The sequence below is a fragment of the Sus scrofa genome, chromosome 1 (genome assembly GCF_000003025.6).
Source record: "Sus scrofa isolate TJ Tabasco breed Duroc chromosome 1, Sscrofa11.1, whole genome shotgun sequence".
Classification (NCBI taxonomy): domain Eukaryota; kingdom Metazoa; phylum Chordata; class Mammalia; order Artiodactyla; family Suidae; genus Sus; species Sus scrofa.
In genome coordinates, this window is record NC_010443.5 from 229,637,867 (window position 1) to 229,660,506 (window position 22,640).

Consider the following 22,640-nt stretch of genomic DNA (forward strand, 5'->3'; position numbering starts at 1 on the left):
CTAGCCAAGGAGAGAAGCCTCTGAAGAAACCAATCCTGACGACACCTTGTTCTAAGAATCTGAGCCTCTAGAACTATGAAAAAAATTTTTTTTCTGTTGTTTGAGCTACCCAGTCTGTGGTGCTTTGTCAATGGCAGCTCTAGCAAATGAATAGGGTATCTGATTGCTTTCAACAGCACTCAGTTTCAAGGAGGAGGATCTCAGCTCTGGAATGGGTGTACCAGTCCTTCCATTCTTCTTTTCTCTTTTTAGGGCCGCGCCCAAGGTATATGGAAGTTCCCAGGCTAGGGGTCGAGTCAGAGCTGCAGCTGCCAGCCTACGCTACAGCCACAGCAACGCCAGATCTGAGCCACATTTGTGACCTACGCCGAAGCTCACAGCAATGCCAGGTCCTTACACACTGAGCCAGGCCAGGGATTGAACTGAACCTTCATGGAGACTCGTCAGGTTCTTAACCCACAGAGCCATGAGAGGAACTTCCTGTTTTTTCTTTTGTACTAAAAAGCCCTCCTGCTGCTGCCTAATAATACATTTAGAGAGAAGCCTGAGTCAGGTCTCTTGAGACTGAGAGAAAGAAGCCGTCGCCTTTACTTAAAAATGCCCCACTGTACAGTATAATCACAGTCTATGAAGCTAATTTATGAGACTTGATGAATTTCATACTCTCCTGAGGGATATATTCAGTAATCATACAGCTATGCCGGCTTCACTGGGAGAGCTGATTCATTTAGCTATTTCTCTTACATTGGTATGTCTTCATTGTATAAATGTAGGGGGAAAAAATGTGCTTGAGCTTTTAAATCATTGCTGTTCACAGAATTACAGCATTACATGGAAGTCCCAGACTCTATCTGGTATATGACTCACATTTTCTAGTTACCAGGTCCCTGCTGGTGAATAAGTGTTAATATTGGGAAATAAAATTACTAGCCTAAGACCAACCACCTACCACCAAGCTAGTTAGAAACATGCTTTTAGTCTATAAACTGGTAAGTGCATGAAAGTGCATGAAAAAGTGCATGAAAAATGTGATGAAAAGCTTCTCATGGGAAACCCAATCTCAGGCCTTATACCAAGAACATGCACTTGATCTAATGGACAAAGAAAACTTTCCTAGCTCAGGAATGGGGCTTTACTCCATCCCAAATTTTCTTTCAGTTATTAATACCTTTCCATAGATCCATAATCCCTAGCTCTCCCCTCATATCCACTGTACCTGCCTTCCTAACCTATTTTTTGCACAGTTGCTCTACTGAGTTCACATTATGTTGGTTTCACTCCTGTTTTATTTTAGAAAGAGCTATTTCTAGACCTTCCAAAATCATCAACCTTTCCTGGGTATTTCTGGGAACTGGACGTAGAAAAATGTAATTGCTTAAGTGGCAACATTCTCATTCTTCTCATGGTTCTTTGGCTTCATGGGCAATGGTGGCTTCAGGAGTGGGGTTTCTACTAAATCTTGCTTTTCAGGGCACTATAGAAAGCCTTTCTTTCTTTCTGAATTTTTCGACAGGAGGGAATTTGAAAGACCTCTGTCTCCAACCAAAACTACCTCTAAACAATTCTGATTATCCACCAAGTTTTCCAAACCAGTTTCCCACAAGCTTTGAGAGATACAGCTTCTCTGGTACTATTTTGTTTCCCAGGAGGAATTTAACAAATGTTTCAGTCTAGAACTATGTGCAAAGCGTCAGTCTGGAGGAAAGTGTATGACAAAGAGGATGATTCACACACATTCTGCATGTGTCTGAGAATTTAAAATCTAGGAGACTAAAGAGAAGACATGTACAAGTTCCCACAAAACAACACAAGTGGGGCAAAATCCATGAGCAATAATGGAATTTCAGAGACAGGAGACATAATTTCTCCAAATATAAATGTAGAGTAGACGAATGAACCCAGAAGTCTCCAGAGGTAGTGGTATTTGGGCTGGATCTGGATCTTGTGGATTAGCTTGGGGGGGGGGGGCAGATTAGAGATAGATTACACCTGAGTTCTCCTATTCCTTTTCTCCCTTCTTTGTCCCAACCCTCATGCCCAGTATCAAAACTCACTTTTCTACTCTGAGTCAGAGCCTTACTGGAGCTTGTCAGGGGCACCATTTGGCCTGATCCCTGTAAGAAGTTCTAGGAGTTCTCCTTCCTCCCCTTGTAAGGTGAGACTCAGACAGCCACTGCCCAGGAGGGAAGAGGGCAACTGGGAGGAAAACGTCACCATCCTCTTCACATCCCACTCAAACAGGTCCACCTCACTAGATCTAGAGGCTTGCAGACCTGCGTTCTTGGTAACATGGAAGTGTCATCATAGGAATGATGGCCCAGCACCAGGACGTGGCCTAATGTTAACTAATTGAAGGTGGCTTTAGCTTTCTCTACCTTGCTTGTATCAATTTATATCAAGTCAGCAAGGCTGCAGATTCTCAATCATGATGAATGAAATGACAGTCAATTACGGGGGCGGGGGTGGTGCCTGATTTGTCACTAGACACTGCCCTGGAAGATACTTCTCTCTCTCAATTTTCAAGCACCATGCCTTTCTCCCCTGTCTGCCGTTTTGTAATCGCCCCTCTTCCTTTGTCCCAGGCATAGTTCCAGCCTACTATATTTCAGGTGGACTACCATCTCCCATCTCACCCACTGACTACTGCCAGTCTATTGCCAATTACAACCTCTGTCTCATGAAACACTGGCTTCCCACTGTCATCACATTTTATACTAACTTCTCTGACCCCCAGGGCTTCCTACCATTTACCTCAATCCACGCTTAGCATCCCCAAATGCTCTACCCTTCAGACAACATAAGCTCCCAAATTCCCAAGACTTGCTCACCAGTTCTCTTGCCTCTATAGTTTGGTTAATATTCTCTTGCACTGAATTATTTCTTCCCCCAACTGCAGAATCTACCTCATTCATGAATCCTGTACTTGCTCCTCTACAACAAAGGAGGAGGAGCAAGGTTCTCCTACCTTTGAGGGCTCAGAGCCCCTCAGTTCCCCCTCCTAAGGAGTTGACTTTACTCTGCCCTTTACAACCCACTGGCAAGCCTTTTGTTTTACCTTTGTATCATATGCAATCTTTAGGGATAGACAGCATTTTGTTCACAATAAATGCACTTCACTAGGTTTCACTTCCTTCAAATTTCTAAGGGTTGTAAAGGAATTAGGAAATGCCACCTTACCCTTAAAATAGAAGAGTGGTAAGGTGTGTGTGAGTGTGTTTTAAAGCTCTGAGAAATGTAAATTCATGGACCAGATTTTATTAAGGCCTTCTCAAAGGCCATGGGATGAAAGGAAATAGCACAAGATCAAGAGCTAGGCCACCTGGGTGCTGATCCTGGCCCAGTCACTGACTGTGATTTTGAGCCAATCTCTAGCTCTAATTAAAGCTCATTTTTTGGCCTATAAACTGAGGAAATGAGTCAAAAATTCTGTGATTTGTTTCAGCTCATATTACCTTCACAGTTGACACTCAGGATGCAAGAATAATACAGAGAATCAAGCAACTATCAAAACTTCAGGCAAATGGCTTGACAGAGCCCTCAGATGATCATCATGCTCAGACAGGGGTATCTACTTCTGCCTCTTCTGCACCTCTTTGCAACCCATCCATGATTCCTGCCATTATTATTATTATTATTATTATTATTATTTGCTTTTTAGGGGCACATCTGCTGCATATGGAAGTTCTCAGGCTAGGGTTCCAAGAGGAGCTACAGCTGCTAGCCTACACCACAGCCACAGCAACACTAGATCTGAGCCACGTCGGCAACCTACACCACAGCTCATGGCAACGCCGGATCCCTAACCCACTGAGTGAGGCCAGGGATCCAACCTGCATCCTCACGGATCCTAGTCGGGTTCGTTAACTGCTAAGCCACAATGGGAATTCTGGTTCCTGACATTATTAATCCAGAAAAAAAGTTGTATCCAATGTTGTTTGTCAAATCTGAAGCAAACAGGACACCAGGGCCAGAATCTGTCCTTCACTAATTTTCCCTCTGCTCCTTCTCATCTCTCCCCTCTCCATTACCCATCTCGCCAGCTAGAATTGACAAGGAATCGAGAACCGGCCCAAATTCCAATACTATTCTAGCAAGAAGTTGGTTCAAGTGAAACATCTGTGTGCAAAATCTTGCCACGTCCAAGGGCAAGCAATTCCCAGATAGCTAAGAAGGGAAAAAAAAGCTTTTATTTGCTGTAGATGAAGTCGAGCTTTCCGATCAGGATCAGGATCCCTTCGGAGGTCATGAACCTTTGTGCACACCTCACACTGCCTTCGTGCTAGCTAGAGACTCTGAAATCTAAAGGTCAAAAAAGTATCATGATCTTTTACTTCGTAAGAGATAAATCCCTGTTGGAGTACAAGGACATTCAAAAATGAAAAACCAGAAGGAATGGAAATGGAAATTCACTGGGATGCACCAAAGAGAGCCCTAACCATTGGAAAAAAGTTAATTTGACTTTCTGTTAACAGGAAGCAGAATCTGGCTCATTAGCCTTAAGCACCCATGAAGCTATTTACGACATAAAGGGTAACTGCATCACAAAGCAAGAGCTGCGGACGTTTAGGTGCTGCTGAGTGTGAATGACAGCTACCCATCTTGTTTATGTGTCTCTGGGTTGCAGAGCAAGATCCAAGCCAATTTTAAAATACAGAGCTTCCACTAGCCTGCCTATGTGTAATTTAGGCAGACACAGACATTTCCAGTAAGGCAGTTTTTATCCTCCCAGACAAGGTGTCTCTTATTAAGAGAAATGTCAGGAGCAACATTTTTAAAAAATTACCAGGAAGTTTAATATTTCCAGTTTTTACCTTCTGTGAATATTACCAGTTATGATTTTAAGACAACTTTAATCAAGTGAACATTTTGAAATGGACTCATTCAAGGGTAGCTTCCATTTTTCTCCCTAGGAGGGGCCTGGGGGGACCGTCTGGTGGGAAGTGAGCCTGAAAGCTGTGATCAGACAGCAGTTTACATAAGAACCACACTATGTCAACAGTTCCTAGGAAAGAAGGAGGGCAGTTTTCTTAGAGAGTACACCTCCCCCCCAAATCACCACAAACAGTAAGTACCCTGATCTCAGGCAGAATCACACTTTAAACCCCTCCTTCTGGGTGGGAGTCTAGTTTTGTTTTTCAGTTTCCATAGAGAAATTTCATAACCTACGTATTTCTTGTTTTGAAATTGACCAGGTGATAATTTTTTTATCCAATCTCATTTAATTTCTCAGTGAAATACTGATATTTTCTGAGTAGCATATTCTGTCTCTTGATTTTGAAAATGCAACAGGGAACAACATAAGCCCTTTTTGGAGGATGACCTATTTCTGCAGCTTAGGACTTAGGTAAGATTTAAAGGTTATAAGATTCATTAGAAAAAAAAGAGAAGGTTATGTTATCAGCTTCAATCAGTATTAGTAATAACATTAAAAAAAAAAAAAGCCTCTCTACCAGGACCGCTATATCAAATAATCCAAACAGACATTTCAACACCCATAAGGCAAGAGTCCTAACAGTTTCCAAACTGTCATTTCTTTTGATTTCCTATCTCCATTTTAATCATAGGCAGGAAGGAATATAACATGTTTATAGCGGTGCAGGGTCTATGTTCCCTAATTACCTGATCACCAAGGGAGGGGCAGGAGATCACACACAGGACCACAAACGCTTCGGATAAGAGTTGATATAGAATGAAATGCAGCTGCCAGCTGTCACTTGCGAGGGGCTGGGCAGAGCTCTGCATCCGGTCAGCCCCCCTCCCCACCACTGTCCCCCTCCAACTTCCAGCTGCAACAGCCCAGTCTCTGAGATCGACACTCTCCATAGCAATCTCTCCTCCCTGTTACTCATCCTCCTAAAGCCGCACCAGGACCCACCTACCTTCTGAGGACGAGAGGAGGCTGGTTACCACAAAGGCGAGAGGGATGCTTGATTACAGCTCCTCAGCATCCCCAATCCGGAGCAGTTAACTGGAAATACAGATTCGCCTCCATTTTCTGGTCACGTGATCACAGGCACATCTAAATAAGGATGATCACCTGCCTCCCAGATCTCCCAGGGGGCTGGTCCGTCCTCACCGAGGCTGAAAGGCTGGCTGAGGGATGGAGCCGGAGCTGAGCAGAGTTTCATTTGGGAATATCAAAGACTCTTCTGCCCAGGTTGTAGAGTCAGAAATGACCCCTTGATTTTTGTGTCTGCTCAGAAAAACTGCTGCCACTCCTGTTCCTGAGTGAGTTGGATGTGAATGGTCTCAAAGTACAGATTGAAAGGAATTTAGTTCCCCTGAAATCTTTAAAAAAAAAAGTCTTGCAGCTTCAGAGCACAACCAGTAAAGACCACAGTGTAATTACTTTTATTTCACAGACAATGGTTAAGACCATAATAAAATGGGCTGTGCAAACAGCAAGATACATAAAGAAGTCCAATTGGCGGTGCTAAAGAAAGGATGTTTGCTCAAGATCCACACAGCTTTGGTTTATTGAGAAACAAAGCCATGTGACCAGTAAGCATTTAGACCCTGGAGTCAGAAAGCCTGAGTTTGAATCTAACATTCGCTACTTATCAGCCAGTTTGGACCAATTATTAAACCACCTGGTATCTCAGACAGCCCACTCACAAATGGACAATAATAACATTACTTTAATGCAAGATAATCTAGGTAGAGATTTTAGACAGTCAGTTAAGATTCTCTCACAATAATGTTGGCTACTAATACTATTATCAATTCCAAAAAACACCAGCAGAAACATTTGATGGAGTTAAGTGAAATGAAATATGAATGAAAAGTTTACGTAGTAAAAAAGCATCCATTCATTTGATCTTAAGAGGAAAAAAAAATTTGTCAGGTAAATCAAAAACATCTGATCATAATCAGGCAAGATGGTAATGTGAAAAGTAACTATAGGCTCCATCCTCAGAACTAGGTTGTTAAAAATCCCATGTTACAAGATCTTTTTGTGTTGGGGTGGTTGTAGGTGGGTTGGGGAGGGCAGGGCACTATGGTACAATGAGGGATTCACTGAACTCAACTCCAATAAAACAGAAAAGTGAATTACTCAGCAGAGGACCTGGCTGTGGTAAATAACTCAGGAAATGTTAGCTAACATTCTTAAAGCGAAGCGCATTCCATGTCCTTCCCATGACTGCTGGGGTGGTGAGAGGCCAGTGGGGAAGGGAAAGGCAGAAGAAGTGAATTTTTATATCTCTGCTTAAACTAAAAACCTATAAAAATTTGTCACGAGACATGTTTTTACAATATTTTCTTAGCCTCTTTGCTGAAAACTCCATCTTGTCCTGCTTTACTTTACCCCATCTTCCTGCTTGAAAAACAGTCACAGTGATGGTAAATGACTTAAGCTTAAGAACAAAGACCTAAAGGCATAAGCTATTCATAGGGTCAGCTGAATGAGGACAGAATGCCTTGGTCTAGGCACGTTGGACCTGTGCAGATTGGCACGCTGTTTGTACAAGCATGATATGTCCTCTAAAGAATAAGAGAAAGAGGAATCTCATGGCCAAGTGGTTTATGAGCGGTCATTAGCAGAATATGCATTAGCAAAGAGAACCAAGGTGCAAACCTAGGCACACTGGGTTGCTGCAAATAGGCATGCCCTTTGTGGCAGCACAGTGAGGATTCTCTGAAATGCTATGCATAGATAGCTAACTCAAATGCTAATGATTGTTAAATGCCTAAAGGTCAGAGTAAAAGCTTAACCATCTACCAGCTATGTGACTTTTAAAATACTAAAACAACTTATAATAAAAAAAAACCTATATCCTCTACCTATAGCCCCCTCTTCACTTGACATAATCCTAAAGAGCACAATAAAAGCAGTGTGGTTTCTTGAGGCAGGGCTCTTGGTCCTTGAGTCCCCTGGTTCCCACCTTTACTTAAGACAAATGTCTCTGTGTCTTGTTTTACGTTAACTTTTTTTCCTTAAGTTTCACAGCACCCATTCTTCAGCACCATCCTGCTGAGCTGGTCTAGGCAAAAATTCTTCCAAATTATAAAGAGTTGTGAAAATAATTTCTCATGTGCTTTCTATTGTTCAGCTTTGGCTAAGTGGGGGTGGGGCCTCAGGAGGCATAAAGTCATAAAGTCATAAACCCTTTGCAGGGTTCAGCAGAACCTAGTGCATGTGCCGAAGCCAACATGAGGCCGAAATCATCAGAGGAAAATAAATGGCTTCAAAGCAGGTTTAAACCTGGGTGTCCAAGATGAAGGCCAACAATAGGGTCTTGTCGTGCGGTATATATATATATACATATATATATATTCCACTGTGTAATAATGCCATTTGCAGCAACATGGATGCACCTAGAGATTATCATACTAACTGAAGTCAGAGAAAGACAAATACCATATGATATCACCTGTATGTGGAATCATACAAATGAACATCTATGAAACAGCCTCACAGATATACAGAACAGACTTGGGGTTGCAAATGGGGGAAGGGAAGGATTAGGAGTTTGGGATTAGCAGATGCAAAGTATGATATACAGCATGGATAAATAACAAGGTCCTATTGTTCAGCACAGGGAACTATATTCGATATCCTGTGATAAACCATAAAGGAAAAGAAGGTGAAAAAGAACGTGTGTGTGTGTGTCTGTGTCTGTGTCTAACTGAATCACTTTGCTGTATAGCAGAAATTAACACATTGTAATCAACTATACTTCAATAAAATTAAAATAAAGAAATAAAAATAAAAGTGGGGTCTTGTCTTTGTGAAATGCCGGCTCATTAGGAGTTTCCCTCCTCAGGTGGAAAAATGCAGCAGTTGGAGCTGCAGAAAGAAGAGTTAAGTGTTGTATAACAGACACTGTAACTAAACTTGTCCTTAATTTCTGTTTTAAAAGTCAAAAGTTGATGGCAGAGCCTCCTTGCCTGCCCACTTGGATCTCTCACAAGCATCCTATCTTAATAAGTCTATTTCTTGCCAATCACTCTGTCTCTCACTGAATTCTTTCCATGCAGAGGCGTGAAGAACCTGAACCTCAGTGAGTCCAGACACGGGAAGTAAACCCCCCAGTGAATGGAAGATGTTAATGGAGCATTCTTTATTCTGGAAAGACCACCAGACCAGGGAACACCAGCTTTGAAACCAATGCAAGCTGACCTCTACCCTGATCCTTATCTGCAGCCCTATTTTTCACTCCCAAAATTATAAAACCACCTCCCAATCTCTCCTAAGGGGTCACAGTCTTTAAGGCATTAGCCTGCTGTGACTGTGACCCTCCTTTGCCTGGCAAAGCAATAAAAATATTTTTTTCCTTCACCCGCCCTCCCCCCGCCAAAAAAGTCAACAGTTGATGTGGAAAGTGATTAACTTACTGACATCAGGCCAATCATAGACACTTTTAACTTTTTTTCTTTGTCTTTTTTTTTTTAGGGCCATACCTGAGACATACGGAAGTTCCCAGACTAGAGGTCGAATCAGAGCTGCAGCTGCTGGCCACAGCCACAGCCACATCCATGCGGGATCCAAGCCGAGTCTGCAAACTACACCACAGCTCATGGCAGGGATGGAATCTTAACCCACTGAGCAGGGCCAGGGATTGAACCCACATCCTCATGGATACTAGTCAGGTTCATTAATACTGAGCCACAATAAGAACTCTGCAGTTACAATTATTAAAGGGGGGGGCAAAAAAAAAAAAGAACAAAAAGGGAGGAGTTCTCTGGTGGTTCAGCAGGTTAGAGATCCAGCATTGTCACTATTGTGGCTCTGATTACTGCTGATGCGTGGGTTTGATCCCTGGCCTGGGAAATTTCAGCATGCCTTGAGTGTAGCCAAAAAAAAAAAAAAAAAGAATTCCTGCTTAAATGCAACTAAGTAGCATCCAGATTATTATATAGATGAAAAAAGACATGGTAGATGTCAAATTCTCCAGGGAAGTTTTAATTTTTCTTTGAGAGCCTAATACTTTAAAATTATTATTTAATGAATTGAACTTAAGGTCTTTGAAGATTATATATTGTCAACTGCTACCTAAGTTGATGATGGTAGCAGATGACCAAGTATGTAGAATAAGTTTTCCTATCTGGAGATTCAAACTACTATAGGCAATGGATAATCAAAGAAAACAAAGAAACACGTGAACAGGCACACTTATTTTTCTCCAAGAGGCTGAGAGAAGTGGGTAACAGCACTCTAAGCAGACTGAAAAGCTATCAGAATCTTGGAAGAACTATAATGAACAGGAAAAGTATAAGAACACTAAAAGTAGGTAACTATGGTCTCAAATGTCAAGAGAATGGAACAGTTGGATTTTCAGTATTAGAAAAAAATGTATATTCCAATGATGAACTAATGTTTGTGTCCCTCCAAAATTCATGGGTTGAAACCCTAACCCTTCCCTATAAGATAGTTCTAGGAGGTTATTAGGCCTCTGGGAAGTAATGAGGATTAGGTGAGGCCATTCATGAGTGCCCTTAGAAAAGACTCCAGAGAGCTCTCTCACTCTTTCCACTGTGTGAGGACACAAAGAGAAGCTGGAAGTCTGAAACCCGGAAGAGGGGTGTCACCAGAACCCATCCATGCTGGCACCCTGATTTTGAATTTCCAGCCTCCAGGACTTTGAGAAATAAATTTGTGCTGTTTATAAACCACCCAGTCTATGGTAATTTGTTACAGGAGTCTAAACTAAGTCACTGCCAAACTAAATCCAGCATATCTGCCTTGGAAAAGGAAGCAGCAAACACCACTAATTATCAGTTTCATTAAAAGCAAATTAAGTTGGACAAACGTGACTCTCTTTTCCATTCCTTTAGAGCTGGGACCACTGAGATTATCAGAAAGAACATGAAACATACTAACAAGAAGAAAGACAGTATAGCAATATTAATATCAGGAAAGAGAGATGAAAAAAATTTAATAAAGTAGAAAACAAACAAAAACAATAAGAAAAAATAACAAAACCACATCTGGTTACTAGAAAAGACTAATAAAATGAACCCAGATTGAACAAAGAAAATAAATATATAAATAAATAATACTAGGAATAAAATAATGATATAATTATAGATACAGTAGAGATTAAAAAATAATAATACAGGAAGGGATGGAGTGGGAGATTGGGATTAGCAGGTGTAAGTTATTGAATAAACAATAGGTAAACAACAAGGCCCTACTGTATAGCGCAGGGAACTATATTCAATATCCTATCATAAACCACACGGAAAAGAATATTTAAAAAATTATATGTATAACTGAATCACCTTGCTATATAGCAGAAATCAACACATTATACATCAACTACTTTAATTAAAAAAGGAAAAGTAGGACAAATATAAAAAATAAGAGGATATTTGAACAATTTTATTCTAAAACCTTTGAAAATTTGATGAAATGAATAATTTTCTAGAAAAATATTAAGTAGCACCGTTGACAAGGAAGAATTAGAAAACCTGAATATACCGGTAGTCATTAAGAAATCCAATTATTAGCAACTATTTCCCCAAGTAAGGAATAGTGCAGAAATACTTCTCATGTATTAGGTAAACCCCCTGAATCAAACAAGTTATTCCAAAGAAGAGAAAAAAGGGAAGGCTCCCTAGTTGTTTTATGTAACTCTGATTCCCAAACCAGACAAGAGCTGTACAGCAAAGGAAAATCACAGACCAGTGTCACTGATGAAAATCTAAATTATTTCTCATGGTAGAAGGAAACTAGATACTACTCAGGTTTCTAAAATTCACTCATCTAAATGACTTTGCTATCCTCCTCCAATTAATATTTGACTTTAAGTTACAACTTGAGTATAAATGTTGTTCATGGTAGTCTGAGATATGAAGATGTATAAGCTGTAACCACAGCCTCGAACGGCTTAACGAGAGAGTCTCTGATGTAACACAAGGCAGAATGTGAGGAAGGTCATAAGAGAGGCACAAAGTATAGAGAAATTCAGGAGATAGAGGGATTCCTTCTGTTTGATAAGCCTGGAGAATGTTTCAGGAAGGAAGAGGCCTTTGTTCTGGGTCTTCAATGAAAAGGAGAATTTCAATATGTAGAGCACAAGACGGAGGAACATGGAATTAACAGAGGTGCTGAGACAAGAGCAAAGAGGCAAGGAAAAAAACTATGAGGTCTCTTCAGGGAAACAGTAAGCATTCTATGAAGACAATATTTGTGCTTATTTATACTTCCACTTTAAGACAATGCTGGTAGATATATAAGAACCCGCTACCACCCCAAGACTTAAAAATAGCTGAAAAAGTGACAGGATCATAACAGGGAGTTAGGACTTTGACTAATACAATAAAGTACGTACTCTGGAATTCAATATGTTCGATACTAGTGGTAAATTTGGCTGTCAAACATAAGTTTCCGCGTCTGCAGCCTACACCACAGCTCACGGCAACACCAGATCCTTAACCCACTGAGCAAGGCAGGGATCGAACCCACAACCTCATGGTTCCTAGTCAGATTCGTTAACCACTGAGCCACGACAGGAACTCCAAGGGTGATTTTTTACAGCCTTTGTTCTAAAGGAACTTTCACATTTATCCTGGGAACAGATCCTCCAATGCAGTGGAGGAATACTGTACGTTAATGTTTAACTCAGTCTACTGTTCATAATCTAAGCTTTCACTCACTCTGGCCTGTGCTGCATAATATGTTTGCTTCCTTAGGTCCACTTTCCTACTTCTTCCACCTTGGTCAACACCAGAAGGCTCCCTCACCTACTCGATTCCACTTGGTTTTGACCAATGAGGACCTCTAGTGGAGGGAAGAAGGTGAAAGGCAAGGATATGCTTTCTCCTGGCTTCCTCCCTGAGGTAACGGCTCAGACTGGCCATGTTCTTCAACAGCAGGTCAGGTCACTGATGGATGGCCCTTTCTAACTGAAGTTCTCACTCTGGATTCTGGGGATCACTGCCTTCTCTCACCCCTAATCCTAAGAATAATGATAGCTATTCCCTTACAATTCCTGGGTCACCACACTCTTCCCTCTGAGTGCCTCACATGGTGCCACCATTTTTGTAAGCACTCCCTTTACTAGATATTTCTCCAATTATCCTTATTGGAATGTGTCTTCTCTTTCCTGTTGGGGCCCAATACACTCATACATCTTGCTTTCGAAAGCCACGAATTCTTGTCTTCCTCAAATGCCGTCAATTTTCTTGGAGGTCTTTTTCATTAGTTTTGATAGTCTGCCATTCCAAATGGAGAAGTACCTTGAATTTCTCAAGCTAGAAGTTGATATCATAAGAGGGTTTGTCTGTGGGTGTTCCTTGCTGAGTTGTACCACCTCAACTTGGAGCTTGTGGCTTTCTGTCAACCTAATATCCCTCATCACAAAACACTGCATCTTTAAATACTTGGAAAGCTTAAATGTACATCGAGGGGTCTGACTCTCCAGCCACTGGGGTTGGGGAGCAGCTCACTGACACAGAAGTAGCCATCATGATCATGGGTTGGCTGAGGTGGGAAATATATGTTCTAGTGTGAAAAGAGCTTGGTAGGTCACATGACAGTGTGAAGAGTCAGAGGCAAGTCAGTTATTCTCAAAATCTCTCTTTGGGGACTTTGGCTATTAAACTGGATGTGCCTTTCTATGGGAGAATGGAAGGAGAGGAAAAAGTACATCAACCTATAGAAGTTTCAAAAAATTTACTGTCTTGGCCTGACAATGAGCTGGAAGTTGACTTAAGTTCAAGTTCCAGCCTTGCCGCTTTCTCATTTCTGGGTGACATTAAGCAGCTCACTTATCGAGTCAGTTTGCTTGTCTATGAAATTGGGCTAATAAACTTGCAGTTTATTATCTCAAATGGCAATTGACTGGACCAAAGAAAATAATACATTGGTCTATCTGGCAGCACTTTATCAGAAGTCTGCCCTGGGTAGGGTTGGCCAGAAATGCAGAGGTGGCAGGAGTGGGGGTTGGGGAGATAGCAAACTAAAAAAAAATTGTTTTAAAGGAGACTAAGGCATGAATTAAAGTGCAAATTAAAGGACTTTTAATGATACTTAATTATCACCACCAAGTCACCAAATATAATGCATCAAATGATAAAATATAATTTACAAAAATAAATGAACACAGCATTGGGGTCTCCCAGGGCAGGGCAAAGCCAGAACACAGTGAAATGAATAAACAAGGGAGCACTGTAGTGTACAGAGTATCAATTTACCTTGGAGAACAGACAAATGTTTGGAACTGGGATGGAGCCCATTCAAACAGCAAGACCGAAGGAGGGGGTAGTATGTGCTCAAAGAGCCTGTTTCTTCTGAGAGCTTAAACATTTTATTACCCAGTCTCGAGACAGAGTCGATGGGTGTTAAGACCCAACAAACTAATTCCTCAAACAGAAAAAGCTGATTTCAGAAGATCTCATGAAAACATAAACTGATCCAATGGTGTCACTCAGAGGGAGAAAGATAAATTCTTTTCTACAGTCTTATCAGATGAATAATAATAATAATAATAATAAAAGCCCCAAATTTACTAATTTAAGAAAGAAAAAGAATGCCAAGAAATCACTATAAGAATCAGATCATGTGGAATATGAAATACATTGTGTTTGAAGGTTATTTTTATTTTAGGAAGTACCAGATAGCTCACCTTGCAGACTAGGAGAGGAGATACAGCTCCATAAATCTAAGAGTCAGGTTCCCTCTAAATACCTTGTTTCAAAAGTACAGGTGACAAGAGTCCCCTCGCTTTGCTATTCCTTTTTCTCCTGCCACCCTCCTCCCCTCACTGCCCTCTGCTGCATGTATCTACAAAAGATTGGACAAGTATTGTCATTTTCCTTAGTTCTCTGGGAAATCATTTCCTTTCATCACCCTGCATAGCTATACCCTTGCCCCACACCTATAGGAAGCCAATATATTTGTATATCAACTATCTCATTTTTATATCATTCCAATGGTGAGTTAACTAATGGTAATGGTTTCATGCTCTTTTAGCATGCAGTAGTTCAGGCTTTTGAATGTAATCTCTGATAATGTTATGTGTCAACTTGGCTAGGCTAGTTGTTTCGTTACACACCAATCTAGATGTTGCTGTGAGGATATTTTTTAGATGTGATCAATACTGAAATCAGCAGACTTCGAGTAAGGCAGATTCCCCTCTGGGATGTGAGTGGGCCTTGTTCAATCAATTAAAGGCCCTAAGACCAAAGTCTGAAGTTTCCTGAAAAAGAAGGACCTCTTCCCAAGCCTGCAACATAGAGACTCTGCCTGTTTCCAGCCTGCTGCCCTGTCTGACTCAAGAATGCAATAGCTCTTGCCTGAGTTTCTAGCCTGCTGGCTTGTCCTACAGAATTCAGATGTGCTAGCCTCAAAAACTGTATAAGCCAATGTCAGTTCCTTAAAACAACTTCTCCTTCCACCCTCCATCCCCCTTCCCTCCCTCATATGTGTATATTGCTCTGGTTGGTTCTATTTCTCTGAAAAAACACGGACCAACACATAATACCCCTTTGTCACATGACATTCTTGCAACTCTGCCTTCTTTGAAACAAACCTATACACGGTTCTTTAAGAAAAAACAAAGATCTGTGACCCCATAGGAAAGATCAGGCACAGGCATCACTGGGGACTTGGTGTGCAATCCTTAGCTGGTGGTCTACAGCTGGAAGATGACCAGGCTGCTGGCAAAAGCCTCTGTGAAGACTGATTCTAGGGAGTGAGAACACAGTGCTGAAGCAGACTGTTTACTCTCCCAGCACTCATACCAAGTTCTGTGAATAAGACTCACTAGGTAACAAGGCTTCTTTCTGATGCTCCTTCCGATGTTGAAAACACAGCTTACTGCCCTCAACACAGTGTGGGCATTGCGGGGGTGGGGGGGGCCTAGGTGATGTGACAGCAAGAAGTCAATGCAACTCATCTTGCATATACTATCAGCTTATTTTGAGAAGCAGGTTTTAATTTTCTTTTTTTCAAGGCAGTCTGGATTTTGGTCCTATGGTCAGATTATGCATCAGAAGATGACTCCAGGTTTTGGTTGGGAAACTATGGCTATCTTATCACCTTGCTTCTGTGATTACCTTCCTGTCTCCAGGATTTCCTTTATGTTACTCTCTCCAGTTAACTTGGCTGGCCTCTTATCTCCTTCTTTGTCTTTCCAGACTATGACTTTCCTTTCATGCCTATCTCGAATTGCATCTCTCAGGACCTCGGTATGACTTTTGAGAGGCTTAGACACACTTTTGCCTTCATGGGCTCTTTGCTTCACTTTAAAAAAAACCAAAACAAACCAAAACCCTAAAAATTTGTTTCATATCCACATTGATAGAAGGAAATATAATTCACACCAGAATATAATCCACACAGTAATATAATCATTTTTTTCTTTTGATTTTTAAAAGAAATTCAAAGCCTCTCAGGAGTCTCTTAAAGTGTCCTGGGCCCTGGGCACTCCTGGGTAATAAGCTCTTCCTGGTTCTTTCTCCATACAAGTGTCCTACATAGATGCCTTTCTGTTAACTTACTAGCATTAACACACATTCCAGACAGAGAGAGGCTTAAATTCAAACTCCCCAGCTTCTTCAATTTCTTTTTTTTTTTTTTTTTTTTTTGGTCTTTTTCCAGAGCTGCACCCACAGCATATGGAGGTTCCCAGGCTAAGGGTCTAATGGGAGCTGTTGCTACCGGCCTAGGCCAGAGCCATAGCAACGCCAGATCCGAGCCACATCTGCAACCTACATCACAGCTCACGGCAATGCCAGATCCTTAATCCACTCAGCAAGGCCAGGGATTGAATCCGCAACCTCATGGTTCCTAGATGGATTTGTTAATCACTGAGCCACAACAGGAACTCCTTTCACTTTCTAACTATAAACTAGATCAAGTGATTCACACTTTCTGAACATCAGTTTCCTCCCTTGTGTAATTCTTACCTCATACAGTTGGCATGGTAACATGAGCTCCTGTGTATACAGTTCAGTACCTGGTCCAGGGCAAATCCCTATAACTGGTAGCTATTTACTTATTTTTGGATTTTTAGGGCTGCACCTGCAGCATATGGAAGTTCCCAGGCTAGGGGTCCAATCAGAGCTATAGCTGCTGGCCACGGCCACAGCCATGCAGGATCTGAGCCGAGTTTGCAACCTATACCAGAGCTCACAGCAACGCTGGATCCCCGACCCACTGAAAGAGGCCAGGGATTGAACCCACATCCTCATGGTTACTAGTTGGATTCATTTCTGGTGAGCCACAACAGGAAATCCATAACTGGTAGCTATTTAAATGACATTGGTCATCAACTATTTTGATTTAAATTTCACACTATTATCTACCTTTTCACTATGTTTAAATCCTTTATTAAACTATAAACTCCTAGAGGGATGGGGGTAAGTTTTAAACCAGTGGGTCTCAAACTTTGCTGTGCCTCAGAATCCCCTAGAGGAGGAATATGACAGCTGGACCACACCCCAGGTTCTTGATCAGGAGGTATGAGGTGGGACAGGCAATGTACCTTTCTAGCAAATATCCAGGTGTTGATGAGGCCTGTTGGTTTTTGGGCCCCACCTAGAAAACTACTGTTTTAGATAGTAGTTAGATCCTCCCAAGATCCATCAGGAAGAAATCTTTCAGACATATTCAGAGTAAATTATTTATGCAAAGGTAATATAAATGCCAGGGGAAAATCTGTCCCCTCCCCAGCAGTGAGAAAATTTTCATTACTGCGGGAGCTGAGCAGAAAGGGATGAGCAAAGCAATCTCATTAAAAGCAAAGAGGCTAGTGGCACAATTGAACACAATCATCTGTTGGATTTCAGAGCCGTGTGCAAAATGCAGACAAGGAGCCAAATAATAGCTCAGCCAACTTGAGGCTGCCTGAATTCTGAGCTCAATCTATAACAATGCCAGCAGGGCTGCTGCGATCCATCTGCTACTCTCTTTCCGATAACGGATCTGAGGTCTCTCTGGAAGGAAATAGCTTGACAGGAAGAAAGAAAGATTAGACCAACTGAAAATGTCTGGATTTATGAAGCTGCACTCGAAGATGGTGTAGCTTTTAACTCTTTATGGCACTTTGCTAACCTTCATTATACTCCTGCTGTTCTTTCCGATTTCTGTTCCTTTCATGAAGAAATGTAATTTGTGAATGCCAAAGCTCTTCCGGGAACTTTCTATTTACAAATTAAGGTCAAGGGATTTAATACTGAAGGAAAGATTGAGATCCTCCAGCCCAACCCACTCATTTTATGGATGAGGAGACTTAAGCCAAGGCTTAATCCTAAAATATAAAACGGCAGTGGCAGAGCCAGGCTGGACTCAGCTGCTTTAATTTGCAGTGGGTCTGTGATATGTACAGTCCTTCAGGCTTTCAAAAGTGAGCAGGAAAGAGATATCATTTCTCCACTCTATTTTATGGGGGAAGCATGATTTTCCCCTTTCCTTAAGATACTTTTCACAATTTTCTGTTTTGTGACAGCAGGAGGCTTTATCAGGCCAAGGGAAGAGAAATGAACAAACCTAAACACTTTCAGCAGGCCTGGGAGATTGAGAATGGGGATTATATCCGTGGGCTACCTGGAATCTCAGCCCAGAGGAGATTCTCAAAAACCAAATGGTGAGCAAATAAATGAATGAATGAATGAATGACTGGTTTGATGGTCTTCGACCAATTCTTCAGCCACTGAAGACATGAATGTTTCACAGGAAGATTTTCAGCCTTGTGCAGTCTTCTTATGCTTTATTAGTAAGTTAGACACTTACATGAAACCATCACCACCTTCTCTGAATGACAGGCAGTGTGTCTGCTGGAAAAACATAGGCTTTGGAGGTAGAAAACTTTGAATCTCATAGTGCTTATTCTGGTTATTTAATGCCAGGCATGTTACAGAACCTTTCAGAGCCTCCCCTCCCCCCATCACTATATGTAAAATAAAGATAATGATATTTAACCTCTTGAGGGTTGCTGTGAGGATTAAATAAGCTAATGTGTGCAAACTGCCTTATACCGTGAACATATGTGAGTGCCCTCCACCCACTGGTTCCAACTGTCTGTTTAAGGGAAATATAGGTCTTGAGTAGGTGGAATAAGTATCAGGAGCATACGTGTAAAGACTCTGAATGGAAACTGAAGGTGTTTGGGCTGAAAATGTACACATATCATCATTACCATTATGGTTATCTAGCAGCTGCTTTTACTGATGATATGCTTTGCAGTAAATGTAAGCAAAGCTCCTATCATCTAGGTATTCTTCATATTCCATGTAATATTTACTCCATTACTCCATTCCAAATCATATTCCATAATCCCCTTACCCCTTCCCCAGATTCTAATAAAACACATTTCAGGAAAAGAAAATAAATCCAGCTTTTTGCTTACCCGTTTGGTCTTGGTTTCCTTGTTCTAGGCTCAAGAAACTCTGTCTCCTCCTCGATTTCTGTTTCGGGGATTATGTTTTTCTGAGAAGGCTGTGGTGAAAGCATTTCCCATTCATTGTCATGGGTGACAGGCTGCAACATAACTGCATCGGGGCCAGCCCTGCCTCGGCTCTTGCTCTTCTGTGATTGGCTGCCCAGACCAGAGGCTTCCTCTAGTGTTAAAGATTCTACAGGCTTCATTTCTCCCAGAACCTGCATTTGGGGGCCTGTGCCCAAGCTGTGACCAGAGGCCGGCTCCAGAGCCTGGCCAGACTGTCCAGGCCCTGTGTCTCTCATTTCTGATGATGATTCACCAACCTCACTGTGGACCAAGACCATCCAGCTCTGGTCTTGCCCAGGGCTTTCAAAAGATGACTTCTCACCATCTTTGGAAGGTGGTCTCTCTGCAGAAAGATGGTTTCTCTCTTTTAAGGAGGCAAGCTGACAGGTATCTGACAAGTTTGCCAGCTGAGTTGCTAGCAGCCCCGTTTCTTTGGAATCCATCTGAAGCTCTTCTAACTGCGATGTGCTTTCTCTTGATTCACAGGCCTCTGGCTGTGGGGGCGAATTTTCTTCGTGGTTTACAAGTATGTAATCCATTGGTGGTGCAGGATGACCTTCATTCTTCTCTGTGTACCTTTCTTCCCCACATTCTGACGTTATCTGCTCAGGCTCTTCAGTGGAAATTGTTTTTTCTTCTTCCACCTCTAACATTCTCTCGCTGGCACCTAGAAGTGGAAGATGAAGGTGAGAAGGAGAGAACAAGCCTTAATTAACACATGATGTGGCTTGTGATCTTTGCAAATGATCTATCTAAAGAAAGATCACTTAAAAGACATTTTTATTTTGTAGCGCTATTTCATTTTCTCATGCACTCTCAAGGTTAGTTTTGATAATAGCTTACCTTGAGAGTGCATGAGATATTACCGCTGTAATGCTTGGTTAGGCACACACTGCAAATATAGTTAGTTCCTCTTTATCCACATTGGTAGGAAGAGTGTGTTTTCTAAATGCATTAATTGAATGAAAACAGCAATTTCTTGGGGGGGGGGTGCAGGTTTCTTACCATTTGGTGGTCCTATGTCTCCACCTGCTGGTGAATCTGAGCGATCCGTTTCTACTTCCCAGTCAAAATTTGACGGAGACAGCTCAGTGTTGGTGTCAACAGGGACAGGAGAAGAGAAGGACTCGGGGTCTTCATGAATATGCAGCTCAACCAGCTGCCTTCCAGGCTGTCTGGTTTTGGTCCCAGCATGGTTTTCCTTGCTTCTCTGATCAGGAAGGGCAGAAAGCAGTATCTCTGCTACTTCACTCTCCAGGGACTCATCCTCTGGAGTCTCAGCTTTCTCTGTGGTTTTGACACTGGCAGTGGGTTCCGTGAGATAGGACAAGTCAAAGGGAGGTGTGTAAGGTGCCAGCTCTTGCTTCAGAGCATCTTCTTCCAAGGGAGGGTCACCGCCATAGACAAAGTGTTCAGGCTCTTTCATTAAATCTTCATCGATATTTTGACCCATGACATCATATTCAAAATCACCCCATGAGGCTTCAGATGAACAGATATCTTGCTTCCCTGCATCCCCATCAAATGGTGTTTCGGGATTGCCTTCTGATAACGTCAGTTTACTCATGTCATCTATTGTTCCTGTGGATGTGTTAAGACCTGAGGCATCACTGAAACTATGGTCAAAGGCAGCTTCACTTACATCCAGACAAGTGTCCGAGGCCAGCAAAGCTTCGGCAACCACGGCAGGATTCTCAGCAGCAAAAGCTTGCTCATGGTCCAAGAAGGCCCCTGCATCTGTGTGCCTCTCAGAAGAAAAGCCTTCTGACATCCAAGAGTCAGTGCTGTCCACAGTCGGCTCTTGGTAAGTTACACAAATACCAGTTCCCACATTTTCAATCACTGACGTTGTTCTGTCCACAGGTCCAAAACTGGTACCAACTCTAAGTTGGCTCTTCTTTCAGATGCTTTTAACCCTGTATCGTTTCCATCATTTATTTCGGAAGGTTCAGGAGAAGCTTTGTGAGAGGAGGCTGAGATGAAGCATCCATGTTTGCTTGCTCACTGGCTGGAGGCAGCGGAATTGCATTTGCAGAATGTGGTTCTGAATATGTGGGGCAAATTCCTGCCCAGGCTCCTGACCGGATTCTTCATCTATCTTCAGCTCGGTGAGATATAACTCACCAGCTTCCCCTTCAGGTCCCAGCCCAACCCTGATGTGCTGCTTAGTCTCTGGCTTTGTTTCATAATCATGACATACATCAGGGCTGTTGGAAGCTGGGGGATTGCTGTCATGGTCACAGTGAGTCAGTATATCAGGATTCTCACCCTCTGTTTTCAAACTGAAGGGTTGCTTGACGTCCATCCACAAGTCCGGTGAAGCTGAGGCCAGTTGTCCACCCTCTTGGAAGTTGTCATGTAAAATATCTGGAATGAACGTGCCTTGGGGGCCTTCATGGGGATTAGATTCAGCCCATTCAGAGCTTGGCTTCTTTATCAACTGGGGAGAAGAGGTGACAATGGGGAAATCATCAGAGGCAAGACTGGAATTTGTTATTTCACTGGTATACGATTTTTCGTCTTCCCACCAATTTGTTTCTTGACACTCAGCTGTGGATACACTGGCTATAATGCATTCATTTTCATCTATGGGAGGAAATGTTGGGTCCGGCTGATTCCAGGCAGGCGGCACTGTATTCTGACACTGCTCCTGAGTAGGTATTTCAGAGGCGAGTTTGTCACCAGGCGAAGACATGAAGGTTTGCTCTCTGAAATCCTTGTCTTTCATTTGGTCTAATATTACGAGCTGGCTAAGCTGATCAGCTTCCGGGTCTGGCTGCCTTGGCTGAATGTTCCAAAGTTGCTCATGGGTATTCTTTCCATTATCATCCAGAAAGGGGGATGGATGTTTATCACCAAAAGGATCGGTACAATGCACATCCAGGGATTCAGCATTGCCTGAATGGGTACTCCCCAGGGCCCCATGTTCTGGCATTCCAAGGAATCCGTCTCTAACACAGCACTCGAGTTAGATAATTCCCTTTCAAGGGCACTCTCAATCGGCTGCCCTTCCTGTTTAGAGGCATTCCACCACTCAGTGCTCTCAGCAGAGAAGCCAACCGTTTCTAAATTAGAGTACTTTTCATTCCTTGGTTCAGCTTTGGGAGCTACTTGCCACATGACATCTGCCATCCTCCCTGTTTCTGGAGAAGACCTTGTCTCCTCATCTGCTGCTGGAACCTGAATTTCAGTCTCCTTTAGTGGTGAAAAACTCCAGTGCTCAGGGCTGCTTTGTTGAGGATCATA

The 22,640-nt window shown here is 42.2% G+C and overlaps 1 protein-coding gene across 1 annotated transcript in view; it reads right to left on the reverse strand.

Moving 5' to 3' along the window:
- Positions 1-22,640, reverse strand: part of PRUNE2 (prune homolog 2) — a 270,779-nt gene that overhangs the window by 59,423 nt on the left and 188,716 nt on the right. The window contains 6 exon segments of the mRNA XM_021065057.1: positions 19,296-20,061; positions 20,400-21,260; positions 21,263-21,364; positions 21,367-21,453; positions 21,456-22,295; positions 22,298-22,639. Of these exon segments, the coding sequence (XP_020920716.1) occupies positions 19,296-20,061; positions 20,400-21,260; positions 21,263-21,364; positions 21,367-21,453; positions 21,456-22,295; positions 22,298-22,639 (2,998 nt within the window).